The sequence below is a fragment of the Coloeus monedula genome (genome assembly GCF_965178545.1).
Source record: "Coloeus monedula genome assembly, chromosome: 6".
NCBI classification, from domain to species: Eukaryota; Metazoa; Chordata; class Aves; order Passeriformes; family Corvidae; genus Coloeus; species Coloeus monedula.
This window is the reverse complement of record NC_138786.1, coordinates 48386103-48411893: the sequence shown is the minus strand read 5'-3', so window position 1 is coordinate 48411893 and position 25791 is coordinate 48386103. Positions and strand designations below refer to the sequence as shown.

The following is a 25791-nucleotide window of genomic DNA, read 5'->3' as shown; positions in this document are numbered from 1 at the left end:
TAATTAAAAATATTATTAAAACAGTATTCTTCAGAAAATAGAATTAAAGCTACATCTAGCCCAGTTTCCTGACATTGATAGTGATCAACAATGCATACCTAAGGAAGAGCTCAAAAGCAGAGAAAACGTTCAAAAAACCTAGCTGCTTTATCCTTCCAGCATTTCATGACCTCTGGTTCAGAAACTTTGGAGCTAAAGGACATTTCTTTGTTTGTAGAAGTTAACGTAAAGACTGATAGCCAAGTGGACTTTATCCCATATAACTGCATCTTGCAGCATATAATATGGATTTCACCAATTACTTTACTTGGAAAACTGTCTAGATGCAAATGCTAAGAATTTTGCATGGATTTCAAGGCTAATATATTTAAAAGTAACTGAACTGTATTTATTTTAGAATGCAATCTACAAACACAGGCATTCCTTTAATCCTAATTCCATAAAAATATTTCCTCTTGAGACAAGCAACTTACACGAGTGTTCCAGCAATTTTCAGCAGTATCTCATCCCAAAGGATCAGACTACATGGTATATGCAGTGAAAAAAGACAAGACAAATTAAAAGCACTCAGCAGCTTGTATTAATGTGCTTCAAATATAAATGTACAATTAAAATAGAGCATTCACATTTGATAAACTAAACTCTGAAAAGCTGTGGGGTTTGTCTCCAAAAGACTAGTCAAATGTGTGGGATTTTGATTGTCGGGGAAAGGGAGTAATGAGTTCGGTTCAAACCTAGGCCTATTTAGGTAGCTTCTCTTTTAATACAATTAGTACAAAGACATATTTTTGGGACCACCTGGAAATTTGAAGATGGAGTATTTAGAAACAGTGTTTCTGGACAGAAAAAAAGTAAACCTAAAGAATGGATAATTGTTCAGCTACTTGGAAATATAACAAAAAAAAAATCCTATAAAGCAAGGTGTATTGTATGATATATTGCTATATTGTAAATACCAGGAAGTATTTTCAAAAATGTGCAAAGTTAGAAGAACATTATGATTCGAATACAGGATCAAGGTGTTTCTCATTACAAATTAAAAAGAGAGGATTTTAATCAGTTAAAAGTAAGATGAACAGACATCAGTTACTAGAAACTGCTGTGATTTCCAGTCAGACTGGTGGAGTAGTAGGAGACTGCTATTAAAAAAAAGTTACTACAACTAAAACACTTGAAGAGATGATGGTACCTAATGACTTTCAAACTCCATTCTCCACTGACAGATTTCCCTAATGGAAATTTCTTTTCTCTTCTCATAATACTTGTCTTTATAAATTAACTGACTTTGACATAGAAAGTTTGCTATACAAGGCTGATTTTGAATCTATTAAGCACTTCAAACTGCAGATATGAGATATACAATCATTGAGTCCATGGGAAAATTGACAGAAGTAATGCAAGCTCACTGGAGCATTAGAAGACTATGAAACCACATATAAAAATAAGCAAATCTGTGTCTTTTGCATCAAACAATAAACATACTTCCCCCTCCTCCCCCCCTCTCTGTAGTGGAAAATGTAAAAAACAAGCATTCTGAGTAGATCCAGCCTCAGTTTGGATAAAATTACACAATATTTTCCACTCCTTTTGAAGACAGAAAATACTGTGATTTGTACTTGGTTTCAAAATCTGGGCAAGAAAAAAAGTATATATATACGTATATAAATAATATATATGCATTCATTCCATGGTTCATCATATAAAGCAAACTGTTCTCAAGCAGTTATTTCAAGACTGAATAAATTTAACAGAATAGAAGTCCAAAATACGTATGTTATAGTTCAAAGAATGGAATGATCAGTATGTGACTTTTCCATGGTTACTAAGTACACAAAAGAAAATATGTGAAACAAAGTGCATTAAGTAGGCATTGTTCAGGATATAATCCATGTATATTAAAAATAGCTAAGTATATTCACAGAAATGCATCTAATTTCAGTGACCTTGGGTTCATGAGCTGAAGTCAAGCATCTCAAATGTCTTTCTTAAAAATAAACAGGAATAGAGAGGATACCATGCTTATTGATGGCTGATTTTGTACCTTGATAGACACATATTTCTGATGGACAACCAATTTCTGACCTTTATAATCAGCTTCAGTGAAAAAGTCAAAGTTTTCCCAGTTTACAGCTGTCTTCTAAGGGCTTTCATCACAGCACATTAATAAGAAATTTTGGGGGGCATCTTTTTGTTCTGAGTCTGCATCTTGCTCGGCACAAAGTCTGTATCTTGGCCAGCTATAGCAAGGGCTCTTCAGTATTATTGCACTGTGATGTAATCTCTTACCTGCACTGAACACTTGGTAAAGCTGTATGTTTTCAACTAGAGATTGAAACTTCTGCTGAAAATAGCCTTGATACCACCTATAAAATAACATTCAGAATTAATTCATTAGATCTTTTTGTAATAAATCAGAATACATTTGTGGCCTCTTTGAAACCATTTGGGAATATTGGGGGTAACCTGACTGCTGGGATATTTATTGCATGAATATGTGGAGTTAACAGGTAGATGTAAGACAAGCAAATAATCAGAAAAGACAAGAGGTAAGTTTCTCCAAAGTAAATAGGTGAAGATTAGCAATGAACATTCTATAAACAGGGGATGGTGTGATTATTAATAAAATGGATAGGCAGACTTTCTTTAAATATTTTGGGTTTATGGCTATTCTAGACAAGGTTCTGGTTTAATAAGAGTATATGACTTCTGTATTAGTCATGTTTAAGAACCTCAACAGGAATAAAGTTTACAAAACTAAACAGAACAGCCAAATCAGTAAGGCCAAACCACATTAAATTGTAACCCAAAGCTTCAACTACGTAAGAGGATGCACTGTGAAGCTTCAACATAGAAGGGGAAAAGCAATAATAGGAAGAGAAAAGTGATAATGTGAGATGCTTAACGTCACCTTCAGCTGTGACAACAACATCCTTAACTCTGTAATTGAAGACAAATGGATGTTGCTGCTACCATAGCAGAGGCAGGGAGTGGGGGGTAAGGCTGCTCTCCTGGGGTGTGTGGGTGGTGTGAAGGCATTTACTTCTGCAGAGAAAGAGAGACACTGGAAAGATTAGGCAGCTGTTGTCTTAGAGAAGGCATGATTATTTTTACATGGCATATCCAAAGTCAGAAAGAGTACATAGAAGGCTACAGAAAACACAGCTTTGGTCTGCCTTGAGACGCAAGATTAAATAAGGGATTAACACTTGCTGTTTGTCAAAGCAGTGAGACTCTCAAGATTTCCTCAGAAAACCTCTCTATCTCTTCCTTATATATCCATTAAAGGATAGTGTTCTGGGACTGCAGTGGGTTCCTGTCCAACCCCAAATGATTTATAATTCTGTTGTTTTGGTACTTGTTATCCAAAAGTAATTATTTTATATTATGCGTCAACCAGACCATTACCTCCACTAATCACAGTTTTCTAAAGAAAAATACTGTCACACAGTGGAATAGTTTAACAAATTTGTTATCTAAAGAAGCAGGAAAATAACGGCAAGCATCTCACAACTCACTCACTACTGCCAAAACCAAATTCTTGGGCAGGAAGATACTATAAGGCCATATCACATTATAGATACGTGTTTCTGTGCTAGTGTGACAGACTAGAAAGATTACTGGCTCAAAACCTTCCATGTGTGTGCATAAGAGACAGGTCAGGCCTTTCCCTGGTGAGGTGGTGCCCTACCCCATACAACCCCCCAGGCCTGTATCCCTGCTCCGCAGTGACCAATCCCTGACACACCTGAGGCAATGCCCTACACCCACCTCATGAGCTCCCAACCCAGCTCCTGAGTGGCCAAATAACCAGAAGTCCCACCTGGGGGAAGGGCCCAGGAAGACCAAGGGATATTTAAGGCCAAACAGGAGCCATACATGCCTTGATCTACCTCCTCTTGGAATTTCTCTTAGTTGGACACTGTTGGAACCCAGGAGTTGATAGCTGTATTTCTTCTTTCTTCTTCTGATTCCCTCTTGTTAGAATTTTGAGTAACTTAAAATTGAATGGGCTTTGAGCTTGCTAAGTTAATACTTTGAGAAGTGGCTTATGTTGAGTGAATGCTGCTCTAAGCCTTTTGCCAAAGTTCTTTGAATTTCTAAAGTTGTCAGTAAAGTCTTTTTTTGTTGATCTCTTGAGAATATCTTGTCAGTATTTCTCCTATGCATCTAACTCAAAGTACATGAACAACTGTAAGCCCTGTTAAGTCTCATCAAGCAAGTTGTTTGGGGCCTTACAACTGGTTTTGCCTGGGGTAGAATTAATTTTTCTTCACACCAACTGGTATGGGGCTGTGTTTTGGATTTGGCTGAACACAGTGATGATAATAGGGATGTTTCTCTTATTGCTAAGCAGGGCTTGCACACAGCCAAGGCCTTTTCTGCTTTCATACTGCCACACTGGCAAGAAAATTGGAGGGGCATGGGAGGAGATACAGCTAGGACAAGTGACCCAAACTGACCAGAGGGATGTTCCAAACCATGTGACACCATGCTCAGTATTTAAAGTGAGAAGGAGGAAGGGGGGCACATTTGGAGTGATGGATTTCATCTTCCCAAGTCACCATTACCTGTGATGGGGCCCTGCTCTCCTGGAGATGGCTGAACACCTGCCTGCCCATGGGAAGAAGTAAATCAATTCCTTATTTTGCTTTGCTTGTGTGTGTGGCTTGTGCTTTCTCTATTGAACTGTCTTTATCTTAACCCATAAGCTTTCCAGCTTTTGCCCTTCCAATTCTGTCCCCAACCCTGCCAGTGGGGCAGTGAGTGAGCAGCTGGTTGGGGCTTGGCTGCTGACTGGGGTTAAAGCAAAACAGTTACTCAGAGAACAAGTGATTTAATCAAAGGCGTACACTAACTTCTCTGCATATTACAAGTAATCTGTGGCATTTGCCTCATCTGACTTCCAGTTTGAAGATGCATCCCACTAGAGTTGCAGAAAGGTAACATTGAGTCAAATGGGAAGCAAATAATTTATGACAGTAAATCTGTAATCAGTGTTGGGTTTGGAATAAAATCCTTGAATACAAAAGTGTTCTTTTAAAAATGGATAGAGATGTGTTACTAGTATAAATCTTTATTAAATCTTGAAAGTGCTGGGGGGTGAGGGGGTTGAAATACCTCAAAGTTAATGGAGTTATTTACAATGTCAATAATCTATATTGCTGTCATGTTCCCCATCAATACATTAAGAAGCAGTCACCACAGAAAAGTAAGCTTGAATGTGACATGTTGTAAGAAGGATGCCAAACCTCACTCTTAGCCAGGCTTAATAAAAGTTGCCAGTTAAAGGAAAATTGCTTAATGGGGCACTTATTTGCATGGAAGTCTAACACTTCACAGAAAATGCAAATCCTGAGGAATTTACAAGAAGAGTGTACAATGTCTTCTGACCAACTGGAGTTTGACATTCTTTTCAAAGACTGTCACAGCAAACACTCTACATTAGAAAAGAAAAAAGATGTATTAAAACGGAGTGTTCTAACATTTAAATAATCTAGGTTTCCCCCAGAAGTCCTCTCTACCTAAGAAAAATGAAAGAAATGAGGCTGTGTATGGATTACTGAAAGCTCAAAAAACTCCAAGTGCATGGTGCATAACCTCTACAGCAGATTACCTACAGCAAATATTTTACTTGATTTTTTTTGAGGTGGTGAAGCTACTGCTTCATATTCTGGGTTTGCCTATGAAATAGGGACAGACGAAGCAAAACCATGGAGGAAATAAAAGGTAACAATTCTTCACTCTCTTTTGTAACTAAATCATTATGGGCCATCAGATGAAACTAGCAAATGGCAAAGTCAATCCAAACAAATAGAGGCCTTTATCCAAGGACTACAGTGTTATACCACAGACTGTCATGACACTACACAGCTGCTCCTGGCCAGCACTGGAGACAGCAATGCTGAGCTAGAGATACCCTAGTTCACATCCTGTATCTAAATAAATCAGTATGGGATGAAAAATTTAAGAAAAACAGTTATGAAATCATAGAAATGCTTCAATACCAGTTACCTGCTAGCTCTAGTCACAAGTCATACAATTTACAGTGCCAGTGTCAATTATGCAGGTGAAGTTAAAAATCCTCATCTTTTGGATGTATTGAAAATTTGTAATCTGCTATTATAGCTTTTGCTACTTGATTTTTCACAATAGTATTTTATATCTAGGCCATGTTCACGGAAACATATTTATCTACTGGTTCTCTAACACATTTTAATTTATTTTTATTCCTTAAAACTAAGCATAATCCTTCAAACCTTTCATCAAAACATTTTCCTGGTCCTTTTAAAGTTGTTTTTAGTTGTAATGCTGCTTATATTAAATTATATTGTATTATATTATAAAAATATAATAATACTCTAGGTTGAGAGGTGCCTTCCAGTCACCTGATATAGTAGTTGAAACTAATGGGAGTTTTCCTACTTTTTCTGAGGAGCTCCAAGTCCCTTTCAAACTCCAGGAGATATACCAACTGAAACATCATATGCTATTAATTTATCCATTTGCTTCCAGATTTTCTCTTCTTCCACTTCAATTCATGGAGACATCTTATCTTTATAAATTTAAAAGAGTAGGTTCCAAATCAATAATCATACAACTCTTCTCCAGATAAAGGAAAAGGAACCTCTGTAATACTGTTCACTTCATTAAATCTCTTTTTGCTCTGTGGTAATTTAACAGATGCAGTATCTTTAAATATATCATTAGAAGAAAAGTTATGGCAATGAATTTATTATTTTTTAGTTACAGTTTTCAAAAATTCCTTTCCCCTTCATTTTATGTGGCACTTCTTTTTACTTATCTCTTTTTCTGCAGGCTCTCTTTAAGAACTACAATGCAGAACTTTAAGGTCTGCCATTTAAACACTTTTTTTCTCATGTTTATGCTTCCTTCTCTGGAGTAGGAAAGCAGAACCATAACTTCTGCAACTATCAGAATGTATTCACAATCTTCATGATGAGTTAAAAGTTTTAATTTCATCATCACTAGCTTTCAGATCACCTTGATTAACTTTTCCTTTCTAAAGTCCCCTTCTCCAAAATTTTCAAAATAGCGAGAATTTACATGCAGGTCTTGAAAAGGACTTGAAGTTTACTCAGTCAGTATTACTGAGGTTTAACGATAACATTATGTATAACACTCCTGTGTTCCCTCCAACAAATATGAAAAAAAATTCAAACTATTGTGAGTGAGGATTACGATTCAAAAGTCAATTCTTTTTATTAAACAGAAATTCCATTTCTGCCTAGCTTAAGCAGCTTTACCAGTTAAAAAAGTAAAATAACCCCCTATTTCTGTTTTAATGGCTAGTGCTTTCTCTGCCCTCTAGACAGCATTCACTCATTTTCCTTTTCCTCATCAGAAACTGAGAAACCTGACAATTATTTTTTTTTCTCTTCTATAACCATGTAGACTTTTAGCAACTAAACTTTGTAAAGTGCTGCCTGTAATAATAGTAGCTGCAACTGTACAGTGACTGAAGAAAAAGATAAACAAATGACTTTTCAGTGAAGAAAGTAATACTAACTGAAACAGGACCCTAGAAACAGTAACAAATGCACTCTTTCAAGAAATGATCCACTTCCTGACAGAGTTGTACCACTTCCGTTATGAGAATTATTAGACTTGGATGCTTAGCATAACTTCTCCTTTCATGGTAAAACATTAAGTGGTTTTAGAGAGATAAAACTGTTGCCCAGAGCAGTTTAATGAAAAATACTTTAAACAGCAAATATACCTACCCAGTCTACTTATCTGACCGTTATCAAGCACAGAATGTTCAATTAAAGATTCAGATTAAACCAAAGATAAAAATCAGAGAATATATGCAAACTAAAAACTAGAACTAATACTGTACTAAAATCTCACACAAAAGCTGTTTCATGTCGTGTTTGTCTTTCACAGTGAGTACTTCCCTAAATTAATTTTTGTGGTTTCCAAAATTTGATCCTTTTTTCACCCTGCTGTGCAAATGCTCTCCATGGAGTGATTAAGGGGAACATTTTGTATCATCTGGCTTTCCAAAATTTGTCCTTTTAACACCTATTTCTGTAACAATTCAATGACCATAAGAAAGCACCAGACACCTTCAACTTTCACCTCATAGAAACTACAATTTCCATAAGCAGCTCTCCTTCAGAAAGAAAGTAAACCAAATACCTCAAAACTGTGAGGCCCTGGCACCCTGGAAGTATGCAGCTATAGCACTCATGTTCTTCTTTTTCTCTCTCATTTCCTCTCAGAAGTCTGTACACTGAGCATTTCAATTTCACCTCAGGCCTCAAACCAGCTTGGCACACCACCTCTTTTAGAAGCAAACCGAAAATGCTGTGACATTTGTTCTTTAATGAAGTTCAATAATATCTTTCTATGTGGGAATTTTCCGCAGCAATTTTTTCCTCTGTCTTTTCACAATTAGGAATGGCAAGTAAATACACATATTTTTGAACAGTTGTGTTGTGGGGTAGAGAAGGGACATCTATCTTTAGAATGCTGTTACTCCATATTCCCAAACTTGCAACACATGCTCAGCCCAAACACTGACCTGGTGGCTGACTGACCCGTCGGGTTGCTCTTATCGTGCAGATGAATATGAAAATGCTACTATAAAAAAACCCCCCCAAAATGATGCATTTACACTATGGAGCAAGAGCGGCTCTGCACTGCCCTGTAGCTTTTAATCATTGAAACATCAAATATTTTTCTTTTTAATGCCAGAGAGGTAACTTATTGAATACCTATTATACAAATAGTAGGTTTTTTCAGTGTTGCAGCACACACACACAAATGTATTTAAATGCAAGTAACACTTTCGGTCAGTTAAATTGCACTTCTAAAAGCACAGTTTACATACCAAGGGTGGTTTTACTTCTTCAAACTATAAAGAAATCGCTTGCAGATCAGTCTGTACTCCCTCTGGGTCTACAGCCTATCACTGTTCCTGCACTTTCTCGTGCTGCTTTAGCTGCAGAGAGCCAAATTTCCTCCCTCATCTGACTCTGTGACCGTCTGTGTTAGTGATTTAAATGGGACAAAGGCACAATCTGAGTGCTGGTACATGACTATCGGTACTTCTGACTGCTGGCATGCAGGAGTTGGGTCCCTGACTAGTATTCTTCCAAGCAATGTCTTTGTACAAGTTGGAGGCTAGCATAGCTCAGTAATGGTATGCAGTCCCTACAAATCCAGGAGGCAATTCAAGAAAAGCCACTGTTTTGAAGGGGAAAGAATTTAGCTGCACCATGCTATGTCATGCCACTTCCCGGACACCTACAAAATGAATCCTAATCAGTTTTATTTTCTGGTACAGATGTAGCCTGTATATTTCCACCTATCTGTAATTCCTATCTACCATTTAGGTTGACAGAACTCTGGCCTTTTACAGTCACCCACAAAGCCATGTGATACTGCTTCTGAGACAAGTGTGATGGAGGCAACGTAACCAGCCCACTACGCCTGGACCATTCCACTGAAAGTAGATCTACTCTTATGTCAAGAACACGACCAAGTCTAGCCCTCCACTGCTCCCAAAAGTTCAGCTGAAAGGAAAACTTGAGCATACTCTTGTATTCATGGACTACTGACAGAAGATTTAGGATTTCACTGGAAATATAGCTCTTTTCTCTGTCAAAAGGTGGGATTCTTTCCAAGCATTCAGTTTTGCTGTTTCTGGATTTGACACAAGAATCCCACTGCAAAAACATTTTAATACCAGAGAAAGTGTTATGTAAAAAATCTTAACTTTTTTTAATGGAAAAACCATGTTGCAAGTACATCAGGGGATCCCTCAATGACAATAAAGAACTTTCAGTTCATGTAGTAGTACTTTGCAAGCCCAATCACATCTTAAACTGAAGTATACACAGTAATCACTGCATCTTGTTATATGCATAGTCAGCATGAATCAGTATTCTTGGTTTGGTATTTTAGGGTTACTGCCTCATTTTTTAAAGCTGTTTTAGCTGAAATTTGGAAGGAGAAATTTTCAGCCTGAGGGAAATAAGCAGACACAGTCAGGGAAATAAGCAGACACAGTCTGTCAAGCTATGAACATCTGAAACCAAGACTATTAACAACTACTGGATTCAATGCCAATACCCCTCACACTGAGTGCTAGTAAATGGAGTCAGATTTCAGCTTCTCATTTCTGAGGCTGCCAGGGACAGTTAGTCCAACTGTAGGCTAGTAGAACCATTGGATGAAATATAGTACTAGTCTCTTTAAAATCCAGTATCTGGGACATGGAATAATCAGAAGTAGCTGTTACACCTTGTAATGATGAAGTAAATCTCACAGTCCCCACTAACTGTACAGGGGAGCCATTAGTTACAAAGATGCAAAAACTTAATTAATTAGTGTAATATTCCCATTTTCCCTTTTGTAGTTTAATATTATACTGATATAATATTTACTTTCTCTGCAATAGTGAAGCTTCTAGAACCAAGTGACAAAAGGGAATCAATCATTTTCCAGTTTGAAAACATCTCCCATGATCAGACTTTCTATATTTATAGTCTTGATATAAAACTGTTGGAAAGGCAGTAACTGTATGGACATTTTAGGTCGAGTTATGTGTGTACCATATGCTACAGGGAGATACCTCCACTGAACAGCTGCAGTGCTTGCTGGGGAACACCTTCAAAAGTTTTACCAAAAATACTACGAAACCTTTAGGTAGTATTTTTAATTTCTGGGATGACAACCAATTGCAAAGGCACCCTAAACCTGATGTTTGGTATATAAACAATTATGAAGTAGAAAGCTCTCACCAACTTTAAATAGTTCAACTCAATCTCTCCACAAGAAACTGTAGAAATATATACATGTACATGCATTTTTAACATAAATGTATACAAACACACTTAATATTTAATACTGGAATGTGAATAAAGGATTAACGTAAGACATTTTATTTCATTGATCTTTGATGTAACTGAATTAAGACTGTGTGAACACTGCTGCTGAGACACGGCATTGTGAATTAGCTTGTGTGTAAGGATAGAAGCGGTGGCATTCAAGAGCAACAAGTCAGAAATTACTGTAAATAAGAAACGGAGAGAAAAGTCATTTGCTTTATCTGTCTCAAGGAAATGAGGGCAGCTTTAGAAACACCAGATTGCCTCCAAAACATAACAGACTGAGACGCTTAACTGACGTGAACAGATACGACGTGTTTTGAACCCTATCTCCCTCAACAGTGCAGTCAAAGCCCGCTGTGAGGACAGTGTCTCCCTCGCAGCTGAAGGGACCAGATGAACGCGCCCCAGGCAGGGCAAAGTGAACCGGGCACGTGGATGTACCCACCCAGCAACTTCGCCTACTCCCACCTTAGGACAAGCAAGCCCCTGTCAGGCACCTCCTGAGCTGCCATAACCCACCAGGCCGTGCGCTTTTCTAGCGATCACCAAGGTTGGTTGAACTTCTAGTACATGCGGTCTCTTCGACCTCCCAAGAGGCGGCTCCGCTCGCCGCCTGCATCCCAGCCCAAGCCACGGCCCCGGCCAAGGGCGAAGGCGGGATCAGGCGGGACCCGGGCCCCTGCGCGCACCGGGGGCCCGGCCACCCGCGCCCCGTGTTGTGGTGCCCCAGAGCCCGGTGCCCCGAGCGCGTGGCGCACGGCCGCGGGCTGCAGGCGGACATACCGATGTGCCGCAAGCTCTCCAGCCCGGCCGCGCCGCCGCTGCGAGTCCGCACGCGCCGCCCGCGCCTCCCGTGCGGGGAGGCGGGGGCTCAGCGGGCGGGCGGGCGGCCGGGGCCTTGCAGGAATGCCTCCCACCCTCGGCTGTGCCTCGCTGCTCCCTGCCCCGCCGCATCCCCCCGCGGGGATACCCCGCTTCCCATCCCGCTGCCGCATCCCCCTCGCCACGCTGTAGCCCAGCTTCCCCCCCCCGCCGCCACTGCGAGTGGGTCAGCCCACGGCGGCTCCCCCCTTCGGGGACGGTGGAACCAGCCCGTAACGCGAGGAAGGGCGCCATGGCCGCTCCCTCACGTGATTGCCAGCTCCAGTGGTCAATCAGCGCCTTCCCTTCCCTCTCGGCAGCCCAGCGCCCGCCCTCCCGCGGGGGTCGGGGGGCAGCGGGAGAGGCGGGCGGGAATGTTTACAAACAACACCAAGGAGTAGAGGGGCCGGGGGGAAGACGGGGGGCGGAGCTGGCGGTTGGCGCAGCCGCCGAGCCAATGGGGGCACGCGGCGCTCGGCGGAAGGGCGGGGGCGGCGCGCGGGGAACGTTCTCTGCCCGACGGCCGCCGGGGTTCGCGGGCGCGCGCGGCCAATGAGCGCCCGGCCCGGGGAGGGAGGGGGCGCGAGCGCCTGAGTAGGAGCCGCTCCCCGCGGCGCCCCCACCTCCGCCCCCCGTGTCGCTCAGCCTATCCCGGCCGAGCTCGGCTCCCCTCGGGTCCACTCGGCTTGGCGGGGCTCGGCTGCGCTCCCCGCTGTCGGGCGGGGAGGGCGGCCGGAGCCCGGGGGAGGGGAGCCGCAAGGACATGGGCTGGCTCTGAGCGCCGGGGGAGGGAAGCCGTCGTGCTTGTGCCTCCCTAGATTTTAATAACTGTTTGTTGTTGGGTGGTGTAGGTTTGGGGGTTTTTTCGCCCCCGTTTTCCACAAGGCGGAGGGGAGAGCGGCAGCCCCCAGCGCGCCTGCATGGCTCCTCTTCCCCGGAGCGCCCCTGGAAAATAGAACCCGTCTCGGGCCAGGTGACATCTTCCCGCCGCCGCGCTCACACTCACGGGGAGCGGCAGGGGCGGGGGAGCCGCCCGTGAGGACATGGAGGGACCCTCGGGGGAAGCGGAGCTGCCGCTCCTCACGGTGAAGCACGAGCTGAGGAACGGTGAGCGGGCGGGCCCGGGGGTCGTGCGGGGGCGGAGGGGCCCGGTGGGGCCGGGCTGGGGAAAACACTGCTCAGCAGGGAGCTCCGAGAGAGTTGGTTGGGAGCAGTAGGGAAATCTCAGTGTGGGGAAAAAAGAGGATGAGCTGGAAGGTAAGGGCAGGAGCGTGTACGATGGGGGCGGGGAGGGGGCCTTCTCTTATTTCTGAAAAAAGTATTTCACTTCGAGTTCTGCTCTATGTCTGACTCCCCTGTCCCACTTCCCGGTGGTATTTGACGCTTTTGAAGGAGATAAAGGGTAGCCAGGCTCTCTTTAAAACATTTTTTTTTAAAAATTGTGTGTTTGACTGACTTCTATGGCTGTGTTGGGGGGGGGGGGGGCGGTTTGTTCCAATCCTCAATGAAGTCGTTTTATATGACAGCTTTTCTCTGACCTCGGTGAAATGCCGGAATTGTAGGGAGGGGAATGTGCCAACACGTAACCGCAGAGTTATCTGGCTTTTCAGTCTGTGAATCTTTTTGTAGCTCGGTAGTTACTTGACGACCCTCTGGAGAAGTAGTTCAACATGTGAAATATATATGACCTTTAAAGATGTAGCAGAAATGCTCTGTTGTAGGTTGTTGTGTTGGGGAAGAGCTTTATTTCTTTTTAAAAGGGATTCTCTGCTTCTCAGAAGTTTCTAGGCAACTTGAACACTGCAGTAAATCTAAATTTTAATCTTAATTTAGAAGTGCGTGTAAAACATAATCAGAATGTATATTCTCAGTATTGATTAACAATGAAGGTGCTGTTAACCCATGTGCTTCATTCCTTTTCTGTCATCATCTTTTTCTCCATGAAGAAGTAAGAGTAAGCATATGATGCTGTTCACCGCAAAAGTTTGAGAGCTGCCCGCCGGGTTAATGTAGTTGACATTCTCGAATGGGCCGATGTGAAAAGCGTGTGGTGGTGCTGGATCTCCTGGATCTCGTTCTGCCTCCTGCCCCACTGTCCCTCGGTCTTGGGTCGGGGGAATAGCCCCAGAGGAATACAGCTATCACTGCTCCTTGGCGGGGGGGGGGGGAGGGGGGGATGGGAGGAGGAGGGCAGGGGGAGAGAAGGGAAAAAAAAAAAAAAAAAAAAAGGCGGTCTCTTGATAGCTACAGAAACCGAAGGGACTGAGGGACTGTAGTTTCCTTCTTTCAAGAAGAAGTAAAAGAGCTGCTGGAAAACATAGTTGTCTCGCTAGGTGTTGCTACATTTAAGTGTGGAAGAGGAAAAGGTAAGGGGAAAAGAAGTGGGACATTTATTCAATATATTTACATAGCTATGTCTAGATTTCTTTTGTAAAGGTTGAGAACATGTATGCCTGAGGGATCGTTATTTAAAGGTAGTTTGAGGAATAAACACATTTGTGTAAACTAGACAAAGAACTGTCTAATGTAGCGTAATAAGCAACTTTGATTTTAATCCTGATCATAAAGCTTTATGAAGTACCAATTCTCACTTTTATTTTAAAAAAGTCTCAACCTCGTTTGTCTTTTTAAGCTTCTGAAATTCAGTTTAGTAGGAATAAGTTGCTTCTCCCCTCCTTGTTCTGTTCTCTGTATTCAGTGTTTAGAAAACTCTGCTTTCTGAAAAATGCTTTCTAACAATGACTTGTCTATTTCTGGAGCACTAGGGTGGAGGAGGGAGCTGTTCTGTCATGTACTCCTGGGAGACTCCTACTCCTGAAGGTGTCAATAGTGTCATCACTATGCAAGACGTATGGAAATACTGTTTCAGAACTTGTCTCTGTACAATCCACAGAGATACAATAATTTGAGGAGAAAAGTTGCAGTCAGCTTCTGTTGATACAGAAATGTATAAATCTATAGGATACTTGGCAAGTTTAAAGGTGTTTTCTGTGCTGGGTCTGGTATGTGGATGCTTAGCTGCTGGCTAGGGTTAACTCACCACAGCTTTAAAGCATGCAGAATGATTATTTAATTTTGCTTCATTTTAGGGAAGAGGGTGAGAGGACATGCAAGAACTAGAATTTGGAGCCAGCAGATCTTTGGCATTCCTAAATATGTTCTATATAATGAATATCCTTTAATGTGCAATTTGTTTAGATTCTGGTGTTCCCCTCGTCTGTGTTTTTTCTTTGATGGTGCTAGCTCTGTGACTAATTGAATCGTTTAGAGTTACATAGAGAAAGTAGCTGTCAGTTGACAGATGAGAAAGAGGTCGGTCTCCCCAGTGCTTTGAAAGAATTTACTATTGTCATAGAAATAGAGAGTTCTTTGAGAAGGGTATATTTTATTTTCATATTGTGGAAGCTGCTACTTGAACCGATGGCAAAAAACTCACTAATTCAAATCAACTGAATGCAGGTAAACAGTTTGCATTTGGAATTACTTGGTCTTGGGATTGCTCTAAAAGTATTAAATGAGTTAAGGACAGGCATTGATTATGGTCAAGTGAGTAAGTGAACATACTTTAGAATTTGAATTTAAGATTAAATGAATATCTTAAAGAATGAAACAGATGATTGTTGTTACCTCCAAGCAAGTATGGAGGCATATGAAAATGTGTTAAGTTTGAGCATATGCAGTGCTGTTTCTACATAGACCAGCTGATAGTTAACCCTATCATACCATGGTTTGACTTCTTTTAAACCTTGACTTTGAAATTACAGTGCTGGCTTTGGTATGTAGGGTCAGGTTTAATTTTAGCTTTATATCTCATAGTGTTAGAGGCCTGAAATTCCTCTGTTGCATGACCAAAAAGTAATTGCTGGAAAAACATCACTTGATAGGCATGTAGATTGGGTCTGTGATAGGGAAGTAACACTTGAGTGCCTCTGTGTGATACCATGTGATATGCTGTGTTACAAATACTGGGCACTGCTCTGTCTGTATGTGTTGTATGTGTGTGTGTGTATATATATGTGATGTTTTGCAGATTAGACAGAGCAGTGACTTTTAGGACACATTTCATTTAATAATGATATTCTCCCAATATATTTACCAAGTTTTTTTTCTTTTCCTAACACCAAACCATTTTTGTTCTTGATAGAAGCCTCACAGTTCAGCCACTTCAGAATAGTTACTGTCTTTCTTGTCTCACTTTGGGAAGGAAAATGAGGTTTTTGGGGAAAGTGGAATCTCTTTTCAGGAAGTAAAAGCAAAAATGTACCAAAGTTGAAATAGTAGGAAGTGGTGACTGTCTCTGATTCTCACTGAAGCTGTCCAGTGAAAATAATAAGAAAACAAAATTTTATTTAGCATCTATTTCTGGAATCTTGTAAGGGGAAAGGTTTTATTTTTTGAAGGGTAACTTTCAGAGTTAATGCAACTTCTATCTTTTTGCAGACCTTAGAAATTACATATTATTTACACTGAAAAAAGAACATTGTTGCATCTTAACATTTCTGTTGCTTGGTAATGCTGCAGAACTGAACAATGGCAAACGGAAAGCCTATCAGAGGAAACATTTTATATGATAGAGAAGGGTATGGAAAGAGAAGAAAAGTCTTGTGATGTCAGAAGATAAGAAGGAGACAGAACAGTTAAGAGTGAGATTTCTTCCCCATCTCCTCTTGGCTTTTGTCATAACTCTTGTTTTTAGAAAAAAGGATCAAAGGATCCTATACCTTAAGTGGGTATGAGTGATTTTGTAGGAGGTTGCCCATCTTGTGGCATGCATGTGCACTCCCTGCTTTGCCCAGGGAGAGGCAGAGATTGCCAAAACCAGGATCTTGAAGGGAACTTGTGAGGCATTCCGTGAGTGTATGGGCAATGGGCTCTATATACATTGTTTGCTTTGCTTTACAGTGTTGTTCTTTTCCTTTTAGCAAGTCTGTTTTGAAGAGGATACTGGATTTGTTTTAATGTTTTCACAAGCTTTGGGCTAAAGAATTTGTGTTAGTTTGCAGCTTGCCTGACTGTTAAGTGCATGGGAAAAGACATGTATAGCCCAGAAGGTAGTGTAGCAACGGGCTGCAGAAGAATTTGGAACTTCCCCTTGAGTCAAACTTATAATTCAGTATGAAACTATAAAAGGCTTCAGAAAATAAATACATGGATTATCTAAAGGGTTTCATAATGCAAATTCTTAGTTACACCTTCTTGAATGGGAACTTAAATTAGAATGGATTTATTTGTGAACTGGAAGGTTCATGTTACGTTCTAGGGAATTGTGAAAATTCCTGTGACTAAAAAACATGATGAATCATGCCCTGAATAGTGAGTTCAGCCTTCACTGTGGAGGTACATCTGGCACCTATATTTTATTTTTTCTATTTTTAAAAGGAAACTTTATGAAACTTTAAAGATACTTTTAAAGTTACTTTTTCTGTAAGGCAGGTTTTTAAAAACTTATTTACTAATTTTGTGTATTGTTTAAGGATCAGGAGGTACTAATAGACTATTTCAAAGCTTGGATTGCTTTTGCTTCTACTTTTCTCTTTTGAGCACTAAAAAATACATATTCTTGGATTGTGGGAGCTATAAAGAGTATTTTAAGTTTATTATTTTAAATACCGCTTAAATCTGTGGATTTTACTCCTTACGCAATCAATATTTTCTAAAAATACTTTGTCGTCTAGGAATTTATTGTTATTTATTTTCTTGTAGCTTTGATTATGAAGAGGGATGGCTATTGATCTTTCCTGACTTGTGTTTGTGGCTTTTTGTTTGTTTTTGTTGGGTGGGATTTTTGTTTGTTTGTTTTCCTTCCTCCAGGCTTTGGAATCTAACAAACCTGGCTAAAATTATCTATAAAAGGGTCTGGTACAACTGATCATTTTGCTGTCATTGTTTCAGTGATGTTCTATAAAATGTCTAAAACAAATGAGGACTAGAAGTTGCAGTCTTCATTGTCAGCCTGTTTATTAGCTTTGATCCAATGTCTTCTAAATGTGATGGTTTAAAATCTCAGGCTTGATTCCACAAAGGAATTAGGAGTCTTACATGCTGTGTTAATACATTTTAGGATTTTATTCAGAAGGCAGTTCAAAGAACACTTGCCAGAATTCCTTAACCATATGACAAAGCCTGGGTATCTGAGGATGTGTTTTCCCAATATATTTTCCACATAAATATTTCTGTTATATCCCCATCATTGTATGATTTGGTATCTTATGGTAAACAGGCTCTCTGTCTCCTCCCCCCATAGAATTCCAATGATGAGGTGCAAGTTCTACTAAGATTTCTTTGCTTCTGACTCAGTCCATAGATAGGCAGATGACCTGGTTTGTGAAAGACTCATGTTACATGCAGTCAGTTTATTTGGGTTTGTGTTTTGTTTTGGGATCTATTGTGACTGTTTCCTCTTCTCATTTTTCTTGACATCTGTAAATATTTTATGCTGGCTTGGACAGATGCTTATAAAAGCTTTACTTGGGAGAGGATAATTCTTAAGTTTTCTGATTAATGTCTGCATAAACAAATATGTAAATACCTTCCATCACCATGTAAGTTGTCAGTTGCTCTTTCTTGTTGATAAATTAATCTGTATTCTGTTACTCTTGATGCTGTGTCCGAGGTGCCTATGACTCATTTTTTATAAGGTGTTTTCATTCCTTACTAATGATAGAGAAAACCGAAGTTGATTCATATCTTATAGTTAGATAAAATTTTTTGTTTGAAAAGATATGCACAATCCTTAGATATCTGATTGTTTCAACTCGGTTCTGCATTAGATTATAGCAATTTTATTCATTAGAACCTTGTCTAATTACATTTTGTTAGGATTTTTTTTTGTGGGTTTGGTTTTTTTTTTGTTTTTTGGGGTTTTTTTGCAATTGTTTGATGTGTAGTGTTGCTACACATTAAGTTTGTAGCTGACCATGGAGGTGCCTCTGGACCTCATAGTGATTCAGCTTGCAGTAATGATAAACCTCATAGCAAAGTCACCTCTGTAAGAGGAAAAGATGCTGCTGCATGCAAATGGATCTTAACATGGAGCATTTTCCAGTTCAGACTACTGTGAGACTGCATCATTAATCTCAGATGTCTGGACTTTTATATTTATTTCAGCTTCCTATATGCAAATGATAACTTTGGTGGGATAATCTTCTATCTTCTATTTTCATGATGGTAATGACAGTTTCTTATCATGTTTTCCACAGCATTTTATGCTTCTGAATTTCCACATACTGTATTCCATACAATATATGTGTATGCTGTATACATACATGTATACATGTATGTATATATACTGTATTAGCTAGTACTTTAGAGGTCTTTGTCATCTTTGCCTCTGTGAAGTTTGGTTTCCAAGCCTTCTAGAATGGAATCAGCAGCTTTGTGAGAGCTTGAATTTTTTCCATGTTTTTTTTCAAATTTTACAATTTTTTCTCAGTTCGAGTGATCTTACCCGTAAGCATCTAATATTCTAGAGAATCGGCAGTTACCAGCCCAGTTACCTTAACTGATACCCTAGAGTTCAGAGCAATGTGAACTGCATTTTCTTTTCTTTCACATGAGTTCAGAACTGTGTGTTTTATTTTTGCTCTACATTCTTTCTTTTGCCTAAGAAAAGTATTCTTGGGATGTTATGATTTTTAAATTCCATTTTAAGCTTGTAAGGTAGTACCCTGACGTCGTTAAATGGTGCTCTTGTTCAGTGACCTGACACTTATAGGTGGTGATGGTCTCTCAGATTTCAAGGACTTCAGAATATTTCCCTTCACAAATAGTTCTAAGTCGTTGTAACCAGTAACAAAGTATAACTCTATATAGCAGATAAACAGTATAACATATGCATTTTCTTCAGTGTCTAACAAATAGTTGTGTAGTTTCTATTGCATGGTGTCATTTTTTTTTTTCCGAGAAAGGAATGTGCTAGTTTTGCTTAATTTTGAGGAAAACCACCCACTCTCCACTCTGAATAAAGCATAAACATACAGGTTTTAAAACAACATCTGTTCTTTGATGCTGTGGCTTAAGTAGATCTGTTAGGTGAGTGGGGATGGGCCATTCTCTGAAGTAACAGGTTAAGATCAAGTTAATATTGGTATTAGACATTGCAACCTAATATTTGGAATAATGAAGAATATGTTCTGTCTCATTTTCCTTCTCTGTTCTTCTTATAATTGCCTGAGGTTCGTTGTTCTGCTGAATAAAACAGCAGAATTGGTCTAGTGTTGCAGAGAATAGCAGAGACAAGTTTTGGCTTTCAGGCAGAGCTTGTTTTAGAAGATTGCTTGATCAAGTTTGGTAGAGGAAGCTCTAGCTTTGTTTGTCTGCTTCAAGACCTGTATGCAGTGGAGTCCAGAAACAGAGGACAGAGCACATTTTAACTTGAAAACAAACCCTGTTGAAATATTGTTTCTCAAGATCAAAGAAGTGCAATTAAAAGCTTATAGACTCATTGCACAGTACCCGCTTGGACAGTTCTTAGTTCAGTCTTGGCCATCTCAAAGTTCATGTAGTGCAGATGACAGTCATGTCTCTTATGTCATCTGGAGATCCTCCATCAAACAGAAATGTTATTCTGGATAAACAGGCTGCCCTACTTCCAGGGGACTGAGAATGACAGCACTGGTCTCCGTGCACTGGTGTCCCTGCTTGTCTTTGCAGTGGTAGTATTTCTGGATATTTCCTTTCCTTCTGCTGTCAGAGGTGATGATTGCAACTAGTACCTCTGTTTCCTCTTCGTTTTTATGAATTCTATGATGTCTTGGCCTTTCCCTTCACTATTTGTTTCTGAGTTGGTGTGTTCTCTCTTGCTGTTGCCCTCAGCTGCACACTCTACCTAACCATATTGGTGCAATGCTGCTTAGTGTGGACTACAGGAGAACGTTAGTAAATGCAAGATTTTTCTAATTGTGTACCCATGCAGTGAGGTTATCTCCAAGGGGATTTGTTAGCTTTCATTTTTTCCATTATGTACAACCATCCCTTTGTAGTGCTGTGTCATGTGTAGCTTCATATTATTTGTAGAGAAACTCTCATCCTGTTGACTTGGGCAGTACTTTTCTTCCTGTCCAAACTTTATTCCATTCTGTGCTGCACTTCAGCTGATGTGTCAAGACACTTGAAGAAAAAAGTGCATGGAAAGGTAAATTTTCTGTTTCCAAAACTGCTTTCTGTGCACCAATGTACATCCCAATGCTGTCTTGACAGATAGGCTGTGCAGTGTGAACAGACAGTTGTTGGATCGGGTGCTGACACCATTTCCAGCACGGTGATCTCTGTGGGGTGTGAGAAACTTTTCCCTTTTCTGTTAGTCACTGTAGTAGTAGTGGTCTCATTGCAATCCTTTAAAACGTCTGTCTCGGGGTTTTTTTTGCACTTCCTCCGGCCGCATGTTGGGCGCCAAATTTATATTTGTCTTGGTTTGAGACTGTCTCGGTTTTTGAGACAAAACTTCAGGAGGAAACACTCTGGAATGAGTGTTCTTCCCCTTTTCCTCCATCAATGAGACAAATGGGTCACAAGGAGTGAAAGTGGGAAAAAGAAACCAAACTGTTTATTAATACACAAACAAAACAGGGTAGATAGAAAAAAACCCTCAAAATACAACAGATTCCCAGAGAGGGAACAGACACGCGGGCTCAGACCAGCCGGGGCCACTTCCGCAGGCTCCCTGGACCAGCGAGGAGGTAAGGGAGGCAGTGAGGCAAGGGGAAGGGAAGGGGAAAAAAGAACAAGGAAAAAACCCAACAGAACCTTTTCCCAGCTAGCTGGAACACAAAGGAGACCAAAAAGCAGCACAGTGCTCCTGGCACACTCCCTCCTGAGCCCTGCCGAGACCCCTGAGCCCTGAACCTTTGGGCCCAGCTGTTAAACTGCCCCGCGCTCGTCCTGTGGCCCCGCCCCCCAGGTCCATCTTAAAGAAACAGCATCCTTGGGCTTTAAGTGGATGGTTAAGTAATAAAGCGGCTTCATAACATCACCCCAGGACATTGACAAATTATGAGGAAACGTCCTGAGATGAATGTCCTCTGATAGAAGGCAGGTTTCAGCAGCCCCTCCCCCACAGGTTTGGAAAGAGATTTCTTGGAGGAAAGTGAAAAAACCTGTTTATTTAACAAGCAGAGTGCATCCAGGCACAAAAAGAATAATGTTAGATAATAAATCATCTTGTTGTGGAGAAAATCTGAGTCCTTTCTGTAGGTGTGGTTCTGCTCTCTGGAGCTGGGGTGCAGTGTGGGCCCCTCCGGGCCATGGTGTGGGGCCTCCCAGTGATGGTGTTCTGGACTAGAGCTGAACAGTTCCAGGAGAAAAAAAGAGAAGAAGCCACAGTCCCAGGAAAACTCCTTGCTTCAGCTAACGAACAAGAAGCTAGCTAAGAAAAGAATGTGCCTCTCTGCCCTGCTGTAGAGCTGAGAGCTGGGGAGGGGGCGAGTGAGTTATCTGTGCTTTTGAACACAGGTTGCCAAAAGAATTCCAGTGGCTTCCCCCCACACCCCATCTTGGACCTAGCTTTAAAGGCACAGAACTCATGTCTGGCATAGGGCAGACGACAGGGGATACAGCATCATAAAATCATCCCAAGACAACATCTCAGTCTTGGAACAGTTTTGTAACTGCAGAGAGCATCCCTGGTGAAAGGTCTTCCAAAAATGGTCATTCAGGTTCCTGGGAGTGAGTGGTGAATAGAATAACTGATATTTTGAGATTTACGCTTCTGAAAGCAAGTTGAAGAAAATGTTGGAATGACAACTTTCATCATGGAGAAACTGCATTTCATCTCTGCAAATGTGTCAAAGTGCTGCACCTGGTTTCAGCAGATGAAGACAAAGGACTGCTCTAGGGGTGTCATTAGAAAATGGCACAAACAAGCTCTTCAGCTTGCTTTTCTTGCACTGACTTCAGAGAATGACAGAGCACTGCAACTGAGGCCGTTGGAGCAAGCCATTGCCATGTGGCAACATTGGGAGGAGCACTTTCTGGGAATTGTTAATCTTTTCTTATAGCTTTGAGAATTTGTTATTCTTATTTTTTAATTAAGGATAATTTTACTTCTTGCTTTATAGGGAGTAATTGTGAGAGAGTTTGTCTCAAGTGTCCTATCACACTTGTGTGTTACGCAGCACCATTTAGCTATTGTGGGATGGCTTTTTTCCTCAGTATGATGTAAAAAGAATGAGGTGGGTCTTACTTTGGAGTTATCATATGCTTATTTGTGACGAAATTTTCTTCTTTTACTATGAAAATAATATTACAGTAACCTTCAGGATATTAAATTTTAATTTTTTTTAGGATAAGGCCATTAAGCGTCCTGAATGGAAGTAAAAATGGAATTAAGAGGAGAGTGCAAAATTACAGCTCACATTGAAACAAGTACATAATAATTCAAACTAGCTGTCACTTAGCTTTTTATTGTGTAGCCTCATGAAAGTGGAAGAGGTTTTACTAATATTATTGAATGTGAGTTTATCGTACAGTTTAGATTAATGGATTGAGTGTCAAGACTTGATCTCTTTTTAGGATCACAGCCAGCACTGCAAATTTCAGCATGTTACTGGAGATGCAGCATTTCTCTGGATTCCACTCTGTCTTCTTATTCAGTTCCAAGAATATGGCAGGATTAAGTGACTGTTTTGCTTTCTAGAAGGGTATTTAATTGAAAAACCTTCTGCTGACACTCTTAAAGGATGTGAGATAGCAAAACCTTTCTGCAGTAATTCATTGCAGAAGATCCAAGTCGGTGGATCTTGAAGTGAAAACTTTCTTCCCACCCTGAGTTCAGCACTTACTTTGCTAGTGTCCAGAGAAGGTCTGTGTCCTGAATCTCTTCAGTGATGTCCACTCCTTCATTAAAAAGTGGATTCTCTAGCCCTGGTCTCTTTAGAATAGTCTGCGACTTCTGATGTCTTTGGCAGGAAAGACACTGTTTTGAAACTGTATATTGAGTACCATTTTCAGTACTAGTTAAGAAGAATAATATGAAATATTAAATTGCCTGAAAACAGTTTGCTTTCTGTGACACAACATACCCTAATTGTATTGACACTAACTCAGTCTAGGTTTGCCTAACCTGCTATAGCTCCTTCATTGGCACAGGAGTGTGGCTTCCTTACTGCTGTCTTAAGCAGTGACTGTGATGTAGCTCTAGCAGAAGTATTTGTTCTATTTGCAGTCAAAAGTAGTACAGCAAACTTCAATTCAGCTCCTGTGGTGCATATTGACTCACTGATTTGTTAAGGATTCTGGTACAGTCTTGTCTAGTACATGTTACCAAAATGGAACTGATCACAAAACTAATCTTTCTCTAATAATAATAACTTGATTATGTTGTGTTTTTTAATGTGTTAGAGTAGCTTGTAGATTCCCTCAGATTTGCAAAAATTCTTGTGTGTACTTCTGGTCATACAAGAAAAAAAACCTGAAAGCTCTTTTAGACTTTATAATCTCACAGTGATTTCAAGTGGTGTCTCTGCACTTACACCGTTTGATTAATCCTTCAAAAAGATGAATTATATAAATTGAAAATAATCTCTTTTTAGGTGAGATTTCACCACTGTTTCGCATTGAGAGCACTAATGTTGCCCTGACCCAACTAAGTACATTTTGTATGTGTGTGCAGACTCCTAGGATTGGTGCAATAAGTCATGAATTTGCTTTTTGATTTATTTAGTGTTTGGATTTTTTTTACACTGGTTCATCTTTGCAGAGAGGTCTTTCCAAAGCTTTGTGTTTTGAGTTGTTGAGTTACTGCAGTTCTGTGAGTGGACATTAATTACACATTTGGACACTAATTTAGGAAGCATGTCTTTATAAAGTTTCTTTGAAATGTCAAACCAAATGAGAATTTCTGTGAAATTAATAAGTTAATGTCAGCATCTCCTATCCTAACTGAAGACTTTTTCTCTTTACTAGCCTTTAGACATACAGTTTGTGTAGAAGTTTCTATTTGAGGCATTCTTTCAGTAGCCAGCTTATGCAACTTCTGCTGTTAGATGCTGCATCCTTAATTGTGCTTATGAAGCTGCTTGGTAAAGTGGATCAGGGAACTGAACTTGGATGTGAATAATCAAACTTAGTTAACTTTTTGTCTTGCCAGACTTAGTTAACTTTTTGTCTTGCTGCTTTTCAGCCTAGATCATTTCAGTGAGGGGTTTTGCTGAATGGTCTGCAGTCATATAGATGCAAATGGGTGCATAATATTATGATCGTAATGAAAGATGGAAAAAATGGCAACTGCTTAAGGCTTTCTTATAGGAGTTTAGAAGAGAAAAAAAGGCGATAAACAACAAAGCAACCCTGTGCAACTCCTTGTTTTTAAACGGCGGTCTTTATATCCCTTCTTAGAAAAATATATGTTAGACAAAATAAGTACTCAAAGTTGTATAGATTTGTATAAACATAGTGCAAACTGCAACAAATGACAACTTTGTAGCAGCTTTGACCTTCCATACTTGTGAGTTATGTAGACTTAAGGTCATTTCTACTTGCTATTAGTAGAGTCTTTAATAATCCTGTGATAAATGCATGAGCAGTTGTTGGAGCTCTGTTTATGTCATCCCAAACACCATATAATCCAAAAAACTGAGTATTCAGGGTGCTAGGGCTAAGGAATGGCCTGATTGCTGTTTGTAACTATGTGACTGGAGATTGCTGACAAGGTAGAACTGGACTCATTTTACAGGTGCCCAGTCATACAATGGGAGATGGTGTATACAAACTAGATAGGCTTCAATTTTTCTGTGATTTTATACCTTTGGGTACACTGATGGCAGGAAGAAAATTGCTTTCCCTTGCTTTTCCAGTTAAATACAGTATGGAATTGGTTGTCTTCTTAGCGCTGCTCATTTAATTCATCTGCTAACTTGGTTTTATTGTAGTAAGATGTCAGAATGGTGTTTTGGTGTGCTACATATCTGATGTGATTTTTTTTTCTTCCCTTCAGCAAATTTGACAGGCCATGCAGAGAAAGTTGGCATTGAAAACTTTGAGCTCCTGAAAGTTCTTGGAACAGGGGGTAAGATGCACTGTTTTAAAGTTAAATGTTGGAAGCATTACTCATATGTATGATTTAGTTTTCTAGCTG

The 25791-nt window shown here is 40.2% G+C and overlaps 2 protein-coding genes across 6 annotated transcripts in view; one reads left to right on the top strand and one right to left on the bottom strand.

Annotated features, from left to right (window-relative positions):
- Positions 1–11723, bottom strand: part of DGLUCY (D-glutamate cyclase) — a 48387-nt gene extending 36664 nt beyond the window's left edge. For 3 of the 5 annotated variants that reach the window (XM_082282822.1, XM_082282827.1, XM_082282828.1), the window contains exon 1: positions 11643–11723. The gene's annotated coding sequence lies outside the window, so the exon portion shown is untranslated. Of the gene's footprint in view, positions 1–2286; positions 2364–11642 lie in introns of all 5 variants that reach the window. The other 2 variants (XM_082282823.1, XM_082282824.1) reach the window with 1 other exon arrangement.
- Positions 11724–12295: 572 nt separating this feature from the next.
- RPS6KA5 (ribosomal protein S6 kinase A5) overlaps positions 12296–25791 on the top strand; it is a 74651-nt gene continuing 61155 nt past the window's right edge. The window contains exons 1-2 of the mRNA XM_082283384.1: positions 12296–12827; positions 25651–25722. Coding sequence (XP_082139510.1) covers positions 12764–12827; positions 25651–25722 — 136 coding nt within the window. The 5' untranslated portion in view covers positions 12296–12763. The remainder of the gene's footprint in view (positions 12828–25650; positions 25723–25791) is intronic.